We start from the raw sequence: 22632 nt of genomic DNA on the forward strand, positions 1-22632 counted from the left end.
TGTAGTTTCAATTGTTAAGGCTTTCTTTTAACTGGTACTTGTAGTACTGTCCATGTTTAACATCTCTTGTAGTTGTCTCATCAAATATTGTTTATATTTTACTTGGTTCATTTATTTAATGCAAACTGTTATATATCTGCAGTTTTGAATATGATGTTAATGTTGAAATGCAGTAACACCACATTCTCAAAGATTGCATTTACGGTATGTTCCCTCAAATGCCTCTATTTTCTGGCATTTATTTATTTCTGTTTATCTTACTGATATTGCTTCAGTTCCTTATGTATTCTGTAGTTAAATTGATAATTGTTTCTTGTTTTAATTGGTTTGTGTATCATTCTCCATGTTTTATACCTCCTGATGTAGCCTTGTCAAGTACTGATTTTATTTTATTTTATTAGTTTTGTTTACTAATAGAAATTGTTACACAGACATGCTATTCCTATTTTGTGTTAAAAGTTTTTCCTATCTACTTCATTTTTATTTATTTACTGTTCAAGTTTTTACTTCATTACATTACCACAAAACTGCCAAAGATGTTACTTACAGCATGTTTCTGCATCAGTCTAGATGTGTTATTTCTCTTCCAATGTTGTTTGCAAACATTGTAACTTCTTTGGTGACAATACTCAGTAAATGTCTGAAGATGGCCTTATAAGCCGAAAACCGGTTAACACAATAAAAGTAATATTGTAGAACAAAAGCAAACTGGTACTTTTCATTTATCATATAAATTCTTCTCCTTACAGGCACTGCATTCTAAGGGACAACATTGGTTTGAATAATTTTTTAACTTATGTCACTCTGTAAATGTTTACATGGTAAGATAATATGAAATTTTCTTTCTTATTTGGTTTGTGGTATAACTGTTGTACAATTTCAGCCATAATGTTATAAGCAATAGTAGTCATTTAAGGGAAAATCAGTCAAAGAAATATTCATTTTTAAGGATAAATCTATGAAATTCTAGGAGAACTCAGTGACACTATTGATCATTTGTTGTTGACTCTCTGAGTGCCTTTGTCTGATATGCCTAATCAAGCTGCTCTTCTGGGTTGTCCTGACTATGCAGTATGGACAATGAAACTGTGGCTCTTTCCCACATTCCAGTTTTTGATGTACAGAAAGATTTCGATACCAACGATACACTTTTCCACATCCTCTGCAGGGATACAATCCTGCTCCTTTTCGATTGTTATCTTGATAAAGAAGTTTTGCTGCTTCAAAATCTAAGTCTTTCAATAAAACTGATCGTTGTCGTCTCCCAGCAACATCCACAAATGCAGAAGACCACCTTCCTGGATGTGAACGAAAGCTCCTGTCATTTAGGTGTATTTGTGCAGAACCTACAAATATTTAAACAAAAGATAAATTAGAATTAAGAACAAATGTGAAACATCAGAAAAGGTATAAAAGAAATTTCTTAACTCAATGGGAAATCAAAAAATTAACTTCCAGTGATACACAAGGACATGCTATAATTCTGTAAGATATTTTTGTTGGTGTTATTCATACAAATATTGTAGTTTAAAAGAATTTTGGTTACACTGCTGTCCGTACCAGCTGAGCAAAGTAAGTTAAGTATTTGTTTATAAAATATATTCTGTGAACTATGATATGGAAATAATTACAAAAGTGTTAATTTGTTTCTGCTTCACACTGCATGAGTGGGAGTTGGAGCAACGTGGTTCCACATATCTCATTGGGAGTGGACCAGTAAATGGCTTGTGCTAAACATGTTGTACTTGTTAGTGGCATTTGTATCTCATACTGAAAGGTTGTCTGTCATAGAACTTAACATTGATCACAACAGAAACATATTGTAACTGTGAATTTATACTACTGCTAAAGGTGGAAATAAATATATTATACGCACAAAGTGAAAAAGCTACATCATCAGAACAGTTTACTTGTCAGGTTACCCACACTTTGAGAAACGTAAAATGATTAAAAAGCAAAAGAGCAATATTTTATACAGTTATAACATAAAGAAAGGTGAAATATGACGTGTTTGAAATATTCTTGTATTAATATGGAAAGATTTATGGCCAAAAATGCAGACAAAGTTTTAAAGATTACAAAATTTCTTCAAGGGAAATGGAGGAAAAAAGGAAGAACAAGAAAGGATATACAAATAGTGAATATATTAAAGTCTAAGAAAAATAATTTAATGATGTTCAAGTGTTGTTCAATATGTCCTGCATAGAGTATAAAGTACAGAGCTGTAGGACATTACAACTACAGTGTAAACAAACATTAATTCACATTATCAGCTGAAACATTCTCTGGATACTTACTAAGAAACTGTTTTTCTCCTAAAAGAACCTGTGCCATAATTGTAAATTACTATTTAGTCGAATGAATTGTGAATAAAAGAAGTGATGATAGTGGCATTGTGAACCATAACAATTTCACTGTAGCATTGGATTCTTCATTGAGATACATATTATTCACATTTTCCGTAGCAACAACACACGAAAAATAAAGCACTTAAATTCCTTGCATTAAAAATTTTAGGCTTGTATTATTCCTTTAGAAGGAATCAAAAAGGAAAACAGAATAAACGTACTTGAAAACCAATTCTGTATTAGATGTTTATTAGAAATCAAAGCCTTGTACGTGGATGTTATGATGAGATATCGTGTACATAAATATTTCTGTACAGTTCTGAAAGAAAGATGGTCAAGTTTAGGAGTCATCTCCTCTTCCTCCTCCTCCTCCTCCCCCTCACTCTTTCCCTTCCTTAAATGTGTGGTGTCATCTGAAGAACAGGTAGCCAAAGCGAGGTTGGCACCTCACAATGAAACCACAGAAGAGTATAGTCACTGCATGCCACACCAACAAATGAAATAAGAAACATTTATGCAGCCATGTCTCCTACAGCTTTGTTATACCACCACAATCTATGGTCTTCTTTCGATTGAGCAGAGGAATGCTCGGCTCAGTTCACAATCAACAGTCAAGATGATAGCATCGGCTTAGAAAAGCCACCAGTGTATTAAACATCTTAGGTAGAACTTAACGTGAACATTACGTCAGTTATTCTTCATGTGAAGAGGCTTTCAAAATTGTCTGTATCAAGTGATACTTTAATATTCAGAGACAGTTACAAATACTCAGCAAATTCTTGTGGAAATGGATTGTACAAAGTTAAGTAAATCTTCATGTCTGTATTGTAATAAAGTGAACTAATATCTTATATGTTACAGTTCCACTCAACCTCCTCGCGGAAAACAAAGAACCCACTATTCTGCTGGTGAGTGTACTTTTGTACGGCACAACCAACTAAATGTCCTACAATTTGTACTGAATAGAGAAGTATTTCTATCTTCTTGGATCTCTAATGAACTTGGCAATACACTTGTCTGAGGAACTATACTGACTTATGTAACACAGGATGCTGCATGTGCACTTAAAACTATAATATTTTGAATTAAATGAGCAAATTTTAATCTGTAACTTTTTCATTGACATATCAGATTGTAGAAATATCTCACACATATGAAAGATAATTAAAATAATACCAGTTGTGAATTAGGTATTACATCCATAAGAGAAAGACACTAAAAACCATTTCATGCAAGGAGGCTATTCAGAAAACAACCTCATTCACCAAGAGTTTGCTATTCTTTGTTGACTGATTTTACCGCTACATAACAAGTATCTCTAAGAGATATCAAATTTTACATCTTCAGTTACCATGAAAACTACTTGCTACTTTTCCTGTTATGCATGCGAAGCATTCCATGCACTGATGTTTACCATAGCTAATTAACCAACAGGTAAATAGTGCACTCTCAATGTTCCTAATCCTTCATGACATGTCCGAGGTCTTCCAGTTATTTTGTGGGCACAGTTATATGTTATAAATATTATAGCTTCATCAAACAGCAGCATCATTTCTCCTGTCTGTGCATCACAAGCTTTTGTTAAAATTCAAATGAGAGGTTTGAAGAATTATTCATTATGATATGACTAAATGTTCAATACAGTTTTGGTATGCCTGCCTAATATCGCATAGGTCCCCCATGAGCATGCAGAAGTGCTGCAATATGAAATGGTATGGACTCAACTAATGTCTGAAGTAGTGCTGGAAGGAATTGACACCAAGAATCCTACAAGTCTGTCCACAAATCCATAAGAGTATGAGGGGGTGGGGAACTCTTCTGAACAGCATGTTGCAAGGAATCTCAGATACGCTCAAAATGTACATGTGTGCAGAGTTTGGTGGCCAGCAGGAGTGTTTAAACTCAGAAGAGTGTTCCTGGACCCACTCTGTAGCAATTCTGGACATGTCAGGTGTCGCATTGTCCTGCTGGAATTGCTGAAGTCTGTCAGAATGCACAATGGTCATGAATGGATGCAGGTGAGCAGACAGGATGCTTACATACGTTTCACCTGTCAGAGTGGTATCTAGACTTATCATGGGTCCCATATCACTCCAACTGCACACACCCCACACCATTACAGAGCCTCGACCAGCTTGAACAGTCCCCTGCTGACATGCAGGGTCCACGGATTCATGAGGTTTTCTCCATACCTGTACACATCCATCTGCTCAATACAATTTGAAATGAGACTCATCCAACCAGGTAACATGTTTTCAGTCATCAACAGTCCAATGTTGGTGTTGATGGACCCAGGTGATGTGTAAAGCTTTGTGTCATGCAGTCATCAAGGGTACACGAGATACACGAGTGGGCCTTTGGCTCCAAAAGATCATATCAATGATGTTTCGTTGAATGGTTTGCATGCTGGCACTTGTTGATGGTGTAGCATTGAAATATGTAGCAATTTGCGGAAGGTTTGCACCTCAGTCATACTGAATGATTCTCTTCAGTCATCGATGGTCCCATTCTCACAGGAGCTTTTTCCAGTTGCTGCGATGTCAGAGATTTGATGTTTTACCAGATTCCTGATATTCATGGTACACTAACAACTATGTAAGACAACTTGTTGTCTTATATAGGTGTTCCCAACTGCAGTGGCATATTCTGCATGTTTACATTTCTCTGAATTTGAATGTGCATGCCTATACCAGTTTCTTTGGCACTTCAGTGTATAACACGGTTGCTTTCACATGTGGCCCTGGCTTTTATTGACTAGGAAATGTTTGGACAGTGTTAGGAGTTGATGAATGGGTGTATGGGACAGGTCCTGCATCTGGATTGATCAAAAGGGCATTACATATGGAATGCAGGCTTGGGAGTGGGACTAGAATAGGGATGGACAAGGATATTCTGAAGGTCTGGTGGGAGATAGAATGCTTTAGATTTGGCCTCAAAAGTGAAATAACTGTGCTTCAGAATGTAGTTGGCTAGAAGAATTGAGAAAGAGTTGGAGGGTTTGGTATCAGGACATTAGGAATGGCAGCGTTCTATGGGTGCAAGGTCATGGACATGGGGGATGTTGGAGTATTGGGGTGACACACCCACAGTGATCAACAAGGACTCTGGTGGTAACAGGACAGGAACTGCAGAAAACTGGTGAAGGAATTAGCAGTGTCTTAAATGTATGTGGGGCAGTCAAATGAAAACCGAAGACTTATCACAACAGGCCCAGCAAATGCTTCCAATAGAAAGTAATCACCACATGGGCTAAGGCATTTATCCCACTGGGAGACGAGTTGATCAATTCCTGTTTCGTAGAATGTGGTCGGCCACTGATGGACCCACAACCGCACCCACTCTTAATCTTCCTTGTCCGACTGAAACTGATGTCGTCTTTTGCTCAGGTTATCAAAGATGTGAAAATCTCACAGTGAGATCGAGGCTGTATGGGTGTTGTTGCACTGTGTCCAAACTAAACCACTGAAGCGTAGCATTAGTCCAATTGGCAATGAGATGGTGACCATTATTGTGCAACAGAATGATGCCATCCAACAGCATTCCTGCATGTTTTGACTTTATGGTGCATTGCAGTTTCTGCAAAGTGTCTTTATAGTGCTGCACCTTCATAGCAGTTCCATGCCACGAGCAAGAGCTGGCTGGTTCTAAACAAATTCCACTCAACAGAGATACCAAAGTGATTTTTTTTACAAATGTTGAAAAAAATGCTTGCAATTTTTTTTATTGGACAGCACTAAATTTCAGTAAATTAGTGAATGTGCTTCATTTCTCCTAACAGTAACCTCAAATATTTAATCAGCATTATTATGATTGCATGAACTACAATAGATCATCACAAAGAAATACTAATAATACAGACGCTTATATTCTGTAGTTCTTTACCACCAAAGTAAACTGCAAAGGAATGTAATGTGGCTTGGCTGTTCTCTCTATGAAAACCTAGAACAGCATATTGAATGACAAATGAATATTTCTCAGCAAAATCCATGAAAATGGTCACTTCACTATCTGCAAGATTTTCTTTCACGTGCCCCAGAAACGAACTCCCTCTATAAATTCTTTTACAATTTCACGATACGTCTTTAGTGTACCCATGTTAGTATGAACCCTCTGTTTCTATTCTATCTTTTCTCCTGGGCCATATTTTTTGGAATCACCTATGAAATAAGCCTCCAGCTCACATTTTCCGGGCATTGTTCACAGTGTTGCAGCACACTTTTTTTGATTAGTTCCTTGTAGTCATCATCCTTGATAGGTGTTGCAGTCAACATCAGTTTGGCATTTTAATCTATTACACACACACACACACACACACACACACACACACACAAAACTAAGTGTGTACCAGGAGCACCAACTGTAATACACCACTTTGGCCTGAGGTCACATCATTTTGAGAAGCCCAATTCACTGCCATGTAGTTTACAATGGGCTACGAATATTTCTTTCAAGTTACAAAGTAGTAAGTATTTCTGTTAATGAACTTTTTCACCATCCTCTCTAACTGCTATGTAGGCCTAATCACCTAATCAGTTGAACTTCATTGCAATGATGCACTTTAATTTTCAGTTCATTCATTAAAATGCCTATATCCTTATGTTTCTAACATTGTTTTGCCATTAGTTGCTCCACATCAGAGGAGATCACACCAGCAGCTGGTAGTGAATCTTGGCACTTTCTGAGCTTTCTGCCTTATGTAACCTATTGAATCCTTTTTGCTAATTCATTGAAGCTTTAAAGGCAAATCTCCAAGGGAACCCAATGAAGTATTCACTGTGTATAAGCATCAACTGCATCCATATAATCAGCAGACATTGGTTCTTGCTCATCTTGATGCTGTAACTGCTTTGAGCAAATTCTTGTCTGCATCTGGGACAAAGCTTCCGGCCAGGCTTGAAAACTTTATTGGTCAACAGTTTCAACTTTTCAACACGAAAAATGTCAACTGTATGTAAAGCCTCCTTAACTTTACGTTTGTTTTTCCCAAATGGACTACAGTAGGTGTTTTGCGGAAACTGAAGTTTTATCATTAACAGGATGTTATCGTAAGAACAAATTTGGGCATCTTCTGCAAATTCAAATCCAGATCTGAGTTTTATTTATTTATTTATCCAAGGATCATCTTACAATGATATAGGATTTGTGAAAGTAATACAATGTCGATCAATGAGTCAATATATAGCACACAGCATACATAACATGCTTTAAGACGATATGAGAGATAGCCTACAGGGATAGGGCACATAGTCAGCCATGGTCAACAATTCCAGTATTTGCCTTAGCAATCCAGGAAAACCATGGAAAACTCAAATCACAATGGCAGGTCCGAGCAGTTCCACACCCACGAATAAGAGATCAGTGCTCTGACAGCTTCACTACGTCATTTGGTATTTCTCCAATGAATAAAATTTCTTCAGTTACACACAAATTTAACAGCTCATTGCCCAATGACACTGTCTTAAGCTGACCTTTATCATGATAAAATGATGAAGGCTTACAGCAGTCAGTGCCATCTCGACAATTAAAAAATAAGCATCAGGCACTTCTTGGTTCATATCACAAAACAAACAAAAAAACAAATTAGCTCAAGTCACAACACTTTCTAATCACAAGATCAACAGTACAGAGGAACTGATAGTTCAAAGAAAATACATATTCCTTCAACAATTGTGTAGGAACATTCTGCCAATGTTTTAACAGTGTTTTGAATAGTGCCTTAAATAAAGTCATGAAAGGAATTTCAGTAATGAATTTAGAAAACCTTCTGGGGGTTATTTCATTCATGAGTAGGCATGTATCTAAAATTTTACCATACAACCATTGAAGCTTAAAGTATACTGTTTCTAGATGCAGCAAGATTGAAACAATGTTCTAACACTGCCTTGGCAACATATTCAACAATGTTTTCTACAAAGTCTCAAATAATGTTTAATAAAACTTATTCATGGATGGATTTACAAAAACCTTTGGGTGAAATTTCATCGACATCATCATTTGTTTTATTGCTCTTTATTGCGTCGACTGCAGCCACAGAGACGAACTGACCCCCCCTCCCCCACCCTTCCGGTAGTGTAGAGCATAGGGGAAGTCGTAGGAAGAAAGCACATGATCTCAGTGACAAAAAGGAGGGTAGAGGCGATAACCTGCACAGGGGGGTGGGGGAGGGGGTGTAGACTGGGGACGGGGTGAGAAGAAAGATCGTAATGGTAAGCTGGCTGGTGCAGTCAATGTAGACAGTATCATTGGCCTCATCTGCAGTAGGGGATAAAGGGTAGTGCTTCAGAAGGGTAATGGGGCAGCAATGGGTTCATTGAAGGAGTGGGGAGGGGTATCATCACAGATCTGGATCAAAAGATCTCCAGGGTCGAATGATGAGACATTGACAGAGACTGTTGTGACACTAGGCAGTGCTGGTGAAAATAAGTCCCGGGTGGCGGGTTGTGCACTATGGTTGTCTTCAACTGACCAGGCCAGTTTTAGCTTGTGTAAGGATACATTTTGTGGCTGACCATTGAGGAGAATAGTAAAGGTGTTGTTAGAGCATGATAGTATCTTGTGAGGGCCCAAATAAGGGTGCTGCAAAGTTGTACAAACCGAGTCACAAATGAGCATGACATAGTTGCAGGTGGTGTGGTTGCTATGAAAGAAAAACTGCAGAGTTGGTAAAAGTGCAGAGTGTGTGTGCATGGGGAGGAGGCATGTGAACGCGTGAGATATTTGAGTGAATACACTCGACTAATGTGGGTAGGGTGAAGGGGGGAAGAGGATTAGAGTCCTTGACGTACTCTGTATGAAGGGCAAAGGTATTTGAAACTTTCTGAAGGAGTGAGGGATCCAATAAGATTGACATGTACATGGCGAAAATGTTCCTTTTGGGGTGTCGAAGTGTCTGAGAGGAGGTAGTGCACATCGACCGACCTTGCTATGTCGGCAGAGAATGCCTGTGCACACCCCAGTGCGGCAGTTACTTTTGATGTTTGGCCAGGCAAAACGCTTGGTAAAAAGGTGAGTAGTGGCACTGGTACCCAGATGGGCTAAGTCATGAATGGCACTGAAAACTGTGCATCGCAGGGCAGAAGGAACTATGGGACACAGCATGCCATCAGGATCTTGTTGCTGTAAGTGAGCCAATTCATCTAGATCAAGTGGCAAAGTAATGGAGTTACTTCTCGAGATGTAGTCCTCGATGATAGTGCCAGTAGCTTTGAAATAGAAGGCATCTACAGAGCACTGACAAATGAGGTCCGTATGTCGAAAACAATGATGGGAAGGATCAATGGCAGGATTATGTAATGCGTCCATGAGGGGTCGGTGGTCCATAATAATAGTAATCTTGCAACCTTTAATGTCTTCTTGGAAGTATTAGGGTGTATAGCTTCCTGTCAAAAGCAGACCATTTACACTGGAAGAAGGACAATTTCTTGGAGAAGAAAGGCAGAAGCTGTGAGATGTCGCCTATATGTTGCTGAAGCATGAGACCGAAAGAGGAATCACTAGCATCCTGATAGTAGAGATGCACACTTTGGCGATAGGGTGTGCAAATGTGACAGCATTGGAGAGTGTGATCTTGAGATTTTCAAAAGCTTGTAACATAGCATCAGACCAGTTCACTCTACATGATGCAGAAGTTTTCTTGCCAGCTAAAGCATCTGTGAGAGGGGCTTGAAGTGAGGCAGCATGGGGTGCATGGCGCCTGAAAAATTTTACCATACCTAGAAACCTGTGAAGATCACACCAGGTTTCAGGTAGCAATAGATCAGATATGAAGGAAACACGATCGGAAGTTTGGCAAATGCCCGAGGTGATAACCATATAACCTAGGAAAGAGACACTTGCGTGGCGAAGATGAGTTTTTATGATTAATTTTGACAACATTCTCTGTGAGGACCTGTAACACATGTGATAGGTGTTTCTCATGTTCGTCACCAGAAGAGGAAAAGATAAGGATGTCATCCAGAAATGCATAGCAGAATGACATCAGGAAAAGTAGAGAATCAGTAAAGTATTGTCAGGTTTGGGTGGCATTTTTCAGTCCGTAAGGCATAAAACAATATTCAGATAGCCTTAACTATATATATACTAAGATGGTATTATTTAAGACATACAGTTGGTATATGGAACCCCAAAAAATACCCAAAATTTGGCACCCAGAATGTTTTCATCAATTTTGCATGTGCATGTATTGTGGTAGAGGAGGACAGAAGCTATTGTAGAAACATCACAAGAAGACAGCAGGGCAGTTCTTGACTGAATCCATCCATAAAATTACAATTTATGGCTGGCTGAAGATGGGCTCTCTAAGTTACACAATGAATTTTATGCCATTTTTGAAGTAGTACAGCTGTCAGCAGGTCTATTTAAAAATCTAATCATCAATGTAATTTTATTCAGCACAAAAAGATGTTGATGTATAAAAAAGCAGGGTTTTTAAAGTTAAAAGCGCCTTTATTAAAAGTGATCCAAAACTCGCACTTTGGCACACGTGTAGCTGGTGCAAACTTGGGACCCCAATCTATAATAGGCTGTAGAAATGGAACCAAAGGAGATATTGAGATGGAACTTGGTACATATCCATGCGAGACATAGTGGAACTTCCCTATGAAATTTCATTGGGTTTGGAAATGGATGAGTATGGGCCCCTGGTCCACTTGAAATGAACTGACTCTAGCTTTCGAGCTCTTGCTCTTTTTCTAGTAGCAATATACTCATCATGTACACAACCACAAGGAGTAACTGAAAAAATGGTTAAATAAAGTTGGCCAAGTGCAAGTAGGACTTGTTTACTCAGGTTTTCTATATGGTTCATCCAGCTAGGGAATCAAGAATATCAACAATTTTTGCCCATTTTCGATATAGATACTGACTGGTTGGGAATTCCAAGACAGTATCAAAAACTCCACAGTAGTTACTCAGATTAGCCCAGACACACAAAACGAAGCAAGTAGGGAACTTCAGTTTATTTATGTAGATCTATAAGATTTAATAAAATACTTTGTGTTTATTTACTAAAACATGACTACAAGTTATATTTTATATTTGCTAATGTTCACCTATTATGCTTTTGACAGATGATAAATACAATGCATGTTCTAATGGTAAAAAAATATTTTTATGTAATGGCAATTTAATCATCTTCAGATTTCTTTATTTTACTTGTAATGTGAAACTTTGCTTGTTGCCAAATATCATGATTTTACATCCTCTGGAAGCACCCTATAGGTTTTGATTACTGAGTTTGCAAGTATCAAAATATGTGACATAAATGTTAATATCTTTTGACTGTACTGGCTCAGAAGCTTAAAACTGTTACAACACCACGGGCCCGTACAGTTAAGTACAATATGCGAATCTGTTCAAAAGAAAAAGGCGTCATAACAGATGGTCAGACAAACAGATGGACATACGAAAAAGACAAAAAAAAAATATTTTTTCATGTTATATAATTACAGATTTTTCCTTTAATTGTACTGTGAAACCTTGCATCTTGCCAAATTTCACCATTCTATGTCAACAGGAAATACCCCATAGGTTTTATAAGTGAGTTTTTGAGTATCAAAAAATGTGACATAAGTGGCCATATCTTTTGATTGCACTGACTTAGAACTCAAAATTTTTACACTGCTAAAGGACAATAGACCTTAGTATGAGTCATAAATTTGAACTTGACATGTCTAACCATTCCTGAGAAAAAGGATTCTTAACAGTTGGACAGGCAGATGGACAACAAAATAATCCTGTAAGGGCTAGATGGCGCACTTATAAACAGGCATGTTCAATTGCAAATTGAGACAGTAAATAAACACTTGCAAACATACAGTGCAATTATAAATAAATAAGTATGGTCAGCTTACAGTCAAGTTGCGCAGCATGAGTTGCTAGTGAAGTGTTCAAAACAGCACTGGAATGATATGTTCAAAAACGGGCTGTCGCAACAAGATAAGGGAACTGCAATAAGGCACTATTAGCATTGTGGCTTGTTACAATAGCACATGTTCAAACTGTGTAATGGAGGATGGACAGTGTGTGTTATGAAGGCATTTACTGTAGAGGAAGGTATGTCATGGGCAGATGAAAGCACAATAAGGTTCAAGTCCATTCACCTTGAATGATTTGGAGTTAACAGTTGGTACTCACCCAAAATCTGATGTGTGACCTAAGTTCGGTACGAATTAGAAGATACTGTACAATGACTGTCTGACAATGGTTCCTTAGCCAGACTCTCACTGATGAAATGTGGATGCAGGTGGTACCTGGCCCAGAAAGCTCAAAGGAATAATTGGTTCAACTGCTGAGAGCAAACTGCTGATGTGTGGTTGAGCACCAGCCTAAATACGGTCGCAGCATGCAGATACTATGCAAACAGCTGGCAAGCACATGACATGTCGTAGGAAGATAGTGCCTGCATTCACAGTACTGTGGTAGTGGAAGAATGCTCTGCTGGCAAAGGAACTGGCATCCCTCATGGCAGCTACCAGAGACACTGTGGACAACAAATCACCACGTTGCTGTCGTTACTGATGTTGTTGTCCAGAACATTTACCAAAATGTGTGACAAGCGTGGATCATTGTTTGGTTTCAGACACTTGTGCATGTTGCAGCAAATGATGCCTGAACATGGTCACTTGCATGACACAAGCATGTTGGAGGTTTGCAGATTGCTGTCTTCTAGGAGGGACGCAGTATCCTTTGCCCCAGGAAAGAGATGGTGAATTCATATGCGATGATCGGGCCTCCTTCCCCTCCCCCAGAAAACGAAGGAGATACTGTTGGGAAACATAGGGTGAGGGCCAATTACATCATTAGTTCTGAGGAAGGTGTGTCAGGTGTGTCTAGCACCCATGTGAAGAGATTGGGATCCTGGGCAAATTGCAAGGGTAGTGTTGGCGGCCCAGGTGTGAATATACAAGGATACCAAACACAGTAAGAGAGACACTGCATACAGATGTCTGATAAGGGTGCAAGAGCACCATGGTAAGAACATAGGAAAACCACACCCGAAGGGCAGAAAGAAGTGCATGAGCACCTGGAAAATAGGATAGTGGCACCCACAGGGCACATCGCAGGAGCTAATGAGAAGTACACTAGTTGTGGCTGAAGGACACAGATGAGTGTGGGAGCAAGTGGGAAAGAAACTGTTGTGCCCGGACGGCATAGGTAGGTATACGGAACACTAGGGATATAAGATGATGGTGCCTGGAAGGCATAGGTAGCTGTGGGAACAATATAGATGTAAAGTGATTGTGCCTGGAGTGCTTAGACAGATGTGGGAGCACCAGGGATATAATCCTTGGGCTGCAAATATATTGCGCCTGGTGAGCTCAGAAAGGTGCAGAGCACCTGAGAAGTAATTTTGTTGTGCCTGGAGGGCAGAGATGTGTCGACAATGATTCCTGGTCCCTGGCCATGGAAGCGTGTTCAGCTGGCAATGGACTTGGCCTATATTGCAGTGGCTGGGAAAGAATCCACATTACTGTTCTTCAGAACATCTGCCAACATGTGGGACAAGTGCATGTCATTGTTTGGCTTCGAGTGCCTACTGCAGCATAAGATGCCTCAAGTGTGGCCAACCGTGGGAGTTGCAGGTTTGCATGTAGCTGTCTTGTAGTAGGGACACAGCAGGGCAGAAGAAAGTGCAGACATATAAGCAACAAAGGATGGACAAATTAGCTGTAGATAAATTAAAAATAACAGTAACAAAGGTAAAGAGGAATGGGGTGGAATATAGTTGAATTGGTGATACATAATAAGAATAGAAATTCCTAGATGGATAATACATAAAATAAAGAAAAGGTAACCAATCACCTATAGGTGACTAATGTGTGATGCACAGAAACATGCAACAAAAACAATATTTTACTAGCTTTCAAGCTATGGTTCTTTTCTCTAGTATCAGTACACACATTTATGCACAATCACATAGGCACTCAAATGCACACAGCCATGGTGAACACAGTTCAATTTAGTTATTTGCATGTTCCGTAGATTATAGTTTTGTCCTCCTGCTATAATACTGAACAAAACAGTTTTACGATTACATTACACTTTCTCAGTGAAAAATACGCAGTATACTGACATGTTTATCTGAACAACCCTTTTAAAAATACGTACACTTAGATACATAAAATGTCTCTCTTCTCTCTCTCTCTCTCTCTCTCAAACACACACACCACACACATGCAAACAAATATTATTACAGATTCCGAAATGCTTCTTAAAAAGTAGAAGAAGTTGTCAAGTAAAAGGATAAGTATAAGAACTGATTATGTACAGCTCATATTCAGTCAGCATTTAGCTCTTCATTCTACCCTGACAGTACATATGAATGAATTGTGGATTTCGATATAAGAAGCTAGCTAGGTAATACCTCAGAAATACACGAACAACCCCTTGATCTGATGGGGTAGTTACACATAGAAACTCTTATTTTAACTCATAGTACCGGCTCTAAATATGTGTATCGTTGATTTCGTTGCAGTGTTCAGGAAGGTTTACTTGTACCACTTTTGGTTTCCTTGGCAGCAGTTTTAAAATCTTCTGAAGATTTATTCACACTCTGCAAGTACAGGATGTCCATAAATTATCTTCACAATTTAATGCTTTAATAAATTTACATCTATATTAGATATTAAAAATGGTTTCCAACATGTGATAACTCAGAACTTGAAAACCTGATAAAATGTGGACCTCAAAAGAGAAAGCTTAGTATGTGGTCCGATACCCAAGTGAACAAAATTTTTTGAACATGATATAGAACAATTAGAACCTGATGTCATGTTTCAGGAGGATGGGGCACCACCACATTGGTCCCTAAATGTCCAGAAATTTCTAGATGAAATGTTTCTGGATTGATGGGTTGGACAAGATGGTCCAGTTCACCACGATCCCCTGACCTCATACCACTAGACTTCTTCCTGTGGGGTTTTGTAAAGAAACTGCTGTACTGGATCAAGTTTAGAGTCCTATAGGATTTGTAGGCATGCATTTGCAATGTCTTAGGACATGTCACTGTGGAGATCTTGAATCGTACATAGAGAGAAAGGAAATTCTGCCTAAAAATTATCAAAAATTAATATGTAAGAATGAGGAAACAAAATGTTATGAGTTATCTTATCACATGTTGGAAACCATTTGTTAGTATCTACTATAGTTTTAAAGGTATTAAAGTCTTAAACAGTAAAGATAACTTATGGTTTACAGACAACCTGTATTTCTTTGCCTAGTTTTCTTTGTCAAGCAGAGTATTACCAACAAAATAAGAATCTCAGTAATACGCCTCTTTATTATAAAAAAGTTTTTCCATTGTACATGAATTTTATGTGTCTAAGTCTGTTCAATGATCAGAAAAGATTAGTTATCTATGACTGGGTGGCAACTCAGACTTTGGAAAAAACTCCTGAGAAGTCTAGATATGGGGAGGAATATGGTGTCAGAAGATGTTCCTGAGAAATTGATAATAAGTGGGAGGGGGGGGGGGGGGTGGAGGGGCAGGTGCGGGGGCTGTTGAGCATCTCACAATAATGACTTTTCTTTCCTCTCGGCTGTAGTTTAACCACAGTTTTTAAAGACTGATAATTTATAAGGGCTCATGTTCAAATAATTAACACACTAGGACATAAAGTATTAATTATTTTAAAATTTATGATTTGTTGTTGTTGTGGTCTTCAGTCCTGAGACTGGTTTGATGCAGCTCTCCATGCTACTCTATCCTGTGCAAGCTTCTTCATCTCCCAGTACCTACTGCAACCTACATCCTTCTGAATGATTTATAAAGTTCAATAAAACTGAACTCCAATGTCAGGTTAAAAACACAGAATTCCCTAAGATTTTACAAAATTTCTGAAATTCACTGAGATTTCTCTGATTTTTCCAGGTAAAACATAATTCCCCAAGAATTCCAGGCTTTCCAGAAGAATTGCCACCCAGTAAGAGTGACTGAAGCAGAGGAATCAAAATACCACCATCAGATGGAAGCTGAGTAATATATCTTCTATCCGACATGATGCCAAAATAAAAAAGGACAAAAAATGCGTGTACCATTTCAGATAGCATATCTGCTCTAGTCACTTTACAAAGTAGTGTATTGGAGGTACATGATAATAGCACACAAAGCTTTTAACAAGTGGAATCCTGAAACAGAAAGTCTTGTTATTTAAGTTGCATTTTCAAAGAAATAGATGGGTCAACAAGGCTAGGCAATGGCTGAATATCAATGGATAATGTGACACTGGAGGTGAATGGAACAACAGAAGACAGAAATTGTCAGAACACAAATTGCTGAAAATAAATAAGCTTAATATTACCAGTAATACAACAGAGGATCCACTATCACGGATACTATACGGTGTATATAATAGAAGGAAACATTCCACGTGGGAAAAAATATATCTCAAAACAAAGATGATGTGACTTACCAAACGAAAGCGCTGGCACGTCGATAGACACACAAACAAACATAAACATACACACAAAATTCAAGCTTTCGCAACAAACTGTTGCCTCATCAGGAAAGAGGGAAGGAGAGGGAAAGACGAAAGGATGTGGGTTTTAAGGGAGAGGGTAAGGAGTCATTCCAATCCCGGGAGCGGACAGACTTACCTTAGGGGGAAAAAAGGACGGGTATACACTCGCACACACACACATATCCATCCACACATATACAGACACAAGCAGACATTATACCTTTCCACTCCCGGGACTGGAATGACTCCTTACCCTCTCCCTTAAAACCCACATCCTTTCGTCTTTCCCTCTCCTTCTCTCTTTCCTGATGAGGCAACAGTTTGTTGCGAAAGCTTGAATTTTGTGTGTATGTTTGTGTTTGTTTGTGTGTCTATCGACGTGCCAGCGCTTTCGTTTGGTAAGTCACATCATCTTTGTTTTTAGATATACTATACGGTGTGGTTCATAGCTAGTGTTAACTGCTTTGTATCACTTACAAGAGGCAGTCAAATGAAGGCCAAACACCCACCACAACAGAACCATGGAATGGTTCCATTCAAAAAGAGTCACCACACATGTTAAGACATTTATCCCACTGGAAGAGGCAATGATTAGTTCCTGTTTTGTAGAATGTGGTTGGCTGCTGACGGATCCACAACCACACCCACTCTTGCACTTCCTCATACAACTGAAACCAATGCCCATGCAAGTCTTTCTTCACATAGCTGAAGATGTGAAAATCACATGGTGAAAGATCCAGGCTGTGTGGAGGATACTGCATTGTTTCCCAACCACGCCTCTGATTGGCAGTACGGAGGTATCATTGTGCAACAGGACCCTTCCTCCGCTCGTGTTCCTTGAGTGTGGAACTACAATGAATGTGCAGCCTATGAAGAGACTTTGCAGAAATTGTGCTGCAACATAAAGTCAAAATGCTCAGAAATGTTGTCGGAAGGAAACATCCTGTTGCATGACATCCACTGCCCCCACAATGCCAACCAGATGAAGGCTACACTTCAGTGATTTGGTTGCGACACAAAAAGCAACATTTTCCATGTAGCCCAGATCTTCATCATGAGATTTTCACATCTTTGGCAACCTCAAGAAAGATGTGTGTAAGTCGGATGAGGAAGTGCGAGAGTGGGTGTTATTGTGGATTCATTCACAGATGAATGCGTTTTATGAAACAGGAATTTACTGTCTTGTCTCATAGTGGGATAAATGTCTTAATTCCTATGGTGATTACTTTTGAAAGGAATCATTGAATGGTCCCATTGTGACAAAACTGAGTATATGTTAATAAGAGCAAGCAAATTTCCTATGAAAATGCTTGGGTTGTGCAGAAAAGATCAAAGTTTTATTGGCGGATGTAATTCAGATATAAACACATGATTGTGGGAACATGTTATCAATTAATTATACTAAGTGACTAAATAACCTGAGTCGTAATTTGAGAAATGATTCTAAATTGTAAGGTTTCCGGGTGGGGGGACAAGGCAGGGGGGGGGGGGGGGGGGGGGAGAGGGCAAAGCAGTGAAGAACACAGCTCAATGTTAGCAAGCTGCTTATGATGTGGTTAATCATAGCTTTACTAAAACTTAAAAATTTAATTGTATGAATACTCTCTCATTCTGAACAGGCCTCAGAAGGCCCAAGGGTATCAACTGACCACCACGTCATCGTCGGCCAATAATTGTCACTGGATGCGGATATGGAGGGTCACGTGTTTAGCACACCACTCTCATGGCCATTGTCAGCTATCATGATTGGAGCTGCTACTTCTCAACAGCTCCTCAATTGGGCTCACAAGGGCTTAGTGCACCCCATTTGCCAACAACACTCAGCAGACACAGATGGTAACCCATCCAAGTGCTAGCCAAGCTGCACAGTGCTTAACTTAGGTGATATGAAGGGAACCAGTGTTACCACTGTGGCAAGGCTATTGGCAGTTGTATGAATAGGTACTAATTTTAATTTGCATACTACTTTGTTGATATTATGTAACGGTATTACTGTCACCTTATTTTGACCTGCCTTTCAACAGTTACTGATAAACTTAGATTACAAGAATATCTGCCTACTTACTTTCATCCCTTCTTTTGCTCTTACTAAATATAGCTGTATCCTCAAAAAACAAAAGTGATGAAACTTACCGAACAAAAGCGCTGGCAGGTCGATAGACACACAAACAAACACAAAAATACACACAAAATTCTAGCTTTCGCAACCAACGGTTGCTTCGTCAGGAAAGAGGGAAGGAGAGGGAAAGACGAAAGGATGTGGGTTTTAAGGGAGAGGGTAAGGAGTCATTCCAATCCCGGGAGCAGAAAGACTTACCTTAGGGGGAAAAAAGGACGGGTATACACTCGCACACACACACATATCCATCCGCACATACACAGACACATGCAGACATTTGTGTCTGTGTATGTGCATATGGATATGTGTGTGTGTGCGAGAGTATACCCGTCCTTTTTTCCCCCTAAGGTAAGTCTTTCCGCTCCCGGGATTGGAATGACTCCTTACCCCTCTCCCTTAAAACCCACATCCTTCCGTCTTTCCCTCTCCTTCCCTCTTTCCTGACGAAGCAACCGTTGGTTGCGAAAGCTAGAATTTTGTGTGTATGTTTGTGTTTGTTTGTGTGTCTATCGACCTGCCAGCACTTTTGTTTGGTAAGTCTCATCATCTTTGTTTTTAGATATATTTTTCCCAAGTGGAATGTTTCCCTCTATTATATTCATAACTGTATCCTCATTTTGACATGTCCAATGTCAGCTGTAAAGTTTTTGCTGTATGATAAAACTGTACCAATAAAAATCAATCAATTCATTATAGCAACTGCTCATGACTGTGCTATCATTTCTTTCTCACATTTCTTGCAGATGAATTTGCAGATTAATTGATTACTTGTAGCATTTTAACTTCATTCATGCCAGTTTCTCATTATGGATTTCCCACACATATTTTTCTATCTACTATTATCAACATGTATTTTAAAAGCACAGTTGTCATTGCTATTTTTTTTATTTCAGTAATTATGTTATTAGGCTAAAAATGTTTAACAGAGCAATTCAGTCAGCCAACAGACTACAGAGCCAAAGATATATTGTTGCATCACACCTTTTCTTCATCATAAATTTAACAAGCTACCTTTCTACATTAATTGTAGATGACCTAACATATATAAGAAACTGAATTAGATACATAAATCTACTAAAACATCACTCCTTTTTGCCCTCATAACAATGGTGATGTGTCTTGAAACTGACTCTTTGAGACAATGAAAGTGATCTGTGGTTGCTTAATGTCCACGACATAGATACAGAAATTAATCAGCGCAGGATCCAAGATGCACAATGTTGATAGGATTCCAGATGGTGTAGTGCAATATATCACTTTGATGAAGCGATGTGCTGCACAAACAGTTTTCAAACTGACAAATGGTGATTGCCACTACAAAAAGTTTATTTTTGTAATGAATTTAATATTCAGCTGTTTGGATATATATTTTATTTATACACATGTATCATGAAATGGATGGATGCAGTATATTTGCAAACTGGGACTATGATGATCATTGTACCACAGTCATGATACCTGCTGGTCAGGTGATTTATTCCATGTTGTCGAGTCCTGCCTTGGAGATACGTTACGAGCTATAGACGAAGAGTAAGAGAGATTATGTTCTACGTTCACTCGATTGGAATCTGTTAAATAAGACAGACCATTTGCGGAGCATCATTTCCAATGTAATGGCGATGCTCTAAATGTAAAAAAACAACTTTATAATTAAAACTGTCACTGAGCACAAGAGTATACTTTACAATATCTTGATTATCAAACGGATCGTATTTATTTTGAGAACTGGATGTTGCATTTTTACTCCTAACTTTCAGCACTTTGAGCAACACTTAGAAAAACTAAGTTCAATTGGAAAAGGTTGGTGAGTGTATTGGAATAGTAAGGTGTGCAAGATTGAATAATAGGTAGTATTAGCTCCCAATGAGACTTTACTTCACCACCTGATATCACAGTAAAGAACCAGGGAAACATCACATGTGGTGTTTGTTGACAACAACCAAGAAGAAATATGGCTGGGAGTAAATAAAACTTAGGAAGAACAAGGATAGTGAACAGTACTTGAGTATGCAGATTTGCAGAAGTTGATATTGGTTGTCAACAGTACCGAAGATCAACAGCAAGATTATGCAGCAATGCGAATTCTATTGCTACCACTGGGACTCACGAATTTTGAAGAGGTTTGGGTAGTCTATGAACTATTATTAAATCCTTCAACTAAAATTATGATGGAGAAGAAAATAACCAGTCCAGATGTGGGAAGATTTCGACTACAACTACAAATGGTTTTGATTGTAATAATCTCACAACTAAAAAAGAACAGTCCACAGGTGTACTGTCGGTCCATAGTGTCCAACGGGCACTATGGACCAGCAGTACATCTGTGGACTGTTCGAGCAAGAAATACGCCAGGAGAAACTGAAGAATCACAATCTCACAACCAGTCCACAACAGCAGTCGTGGATCGCCACTATGGCTCAACAGACGGTAGCTGCAACAGAATCAATGGTACATCCATTTTCAGTGATGTACCATAACACACACACCAATCCAGCTCCCCATTGACATTTACGTGTGTCAATTTTTTAAAATTTTTTTTGAGGGTGGCGGGAGAGGGGCAGTGGGGGGGGGGGGAGAGGGGCAGGGGGGGGGGGGGGAGATGCAAGTGGTTTTGGTACCAGAGTTTGAGGGTGTACTAAAGTGGCATAGCTAGCCTTGTTACAATATTAAGCTGAGATTAATTAAACATGCCTGTGAAGGGTCACTGGTCCCCCATCATGTGCCTCCCCAGGTGGCGGGTAGGGGAACACTCACCAGGCTCGGGGCGTACCAAGCCCAGTAGCTGCTGCCTTGCATAGAGGGAAAACCCTCAAAGGCTAAGGGAGAGAACCCTGACAGAAACCTCCTGTGAGCTTGACTGCAGTCAAGGGAGCAGCCCTACCATTGAGCTATGGTATATGGATCGATAACCAGTGAACTTGAAATCAGCATATCACAGAAACTGCAACAGAGAATAACAACAATCAGATGGATTTAAAGATGACAACCTCAGAAATGAAAAATGTGACATGAATAGGGCTCTGGAATGTGAGAACAGTGTGGCAAACAGGTAAACAAATGGAAGTGGTACAGTACAAGAAATGGAACGATACAGATTGGAAATTTCAGAATTTAGTGAAACAAGAATAACTGGATTTGGAGAAAGAAGAATAAAGGAAGGACATACCCTCCTCTATTTTGGAAGAAAGCATGAAACCCATTGTGAAGGAGTGATGTTAATACTAGACCGGAGAGCAAACCAGTCTTTGATAGAGTGCCACCCAATTACAGAGAGAATCATACTTGCTTGCTTTGCAATGAGTATAAGACCAGATACCATGTCACACAACAACAGAAGTGTCAGAGGATGAAGAGAAAGACAAGTTTTATAGCGAACTGCAATAAACACTGCAAAAGTATGAAAAAAGAGATATTCCCCTGCTGATGGGTGACTTTGATGCAAAAATTGGGAATGACAGCCAAGAGATGGAGCAGATTCCTGGGTGACATTCTCTCATAGATTTGTGCAGTATGTTTAAAATGATCATTGGAGATTCTATTTACACCCATAAATTGTGTCACAAAGTGTCATGGGTTTCACCAGGTGGCAGTCCAACAAATAATGGAACAACTCTGGGCCTGTACATCAATCCAGAGTTACTTTAAACTCTATAATAGCAGAAATTTTACATCCATTCCTGACAGCCATATGGATGAATGAAAAAGT

General features: G+C 39.1%; 1 protein-coding gene across 1 annotated transcript in view; it reads right to left on the reverse strand.

Annotated features, from left to right (window-relative positions):
- Positions 1 to 654: 654 nt before the first annotated feature.
- LOC126252671 (zinc finger protein 32-like) overlaps positions 655 to 22632 on the reverse strand; it is a 140594-nt gene continuing 118616 nt past the window's right edge. The window contains exon 7 of the mRNA XM_049953574.1: positions 655 to 1346. Coding sequence (XP_049809531.1) covers positions 967 to 1346 — 380 coding nt within the window. The 3' untranslated portion in view covers positions 655 to 966. The remainder of the gene's footprint in view (positions 1347 to 22632) is intronic.

Source organism: Schistocerca nitens, chromosome 4 (assembly GCF_023898315.1).
Source record: "Schistocerca nitens isolate TAMUIC-IGC-003100 chromosome 4, iqSchNite1.1, whole genome shotgun sequence".
Taxonomy (NCBI): Eukaryota; Metazoa; Arthropoda; class Insecta; order Orthoptera; family Acrididae; genus Schistocerca; species Schistocerca nitens.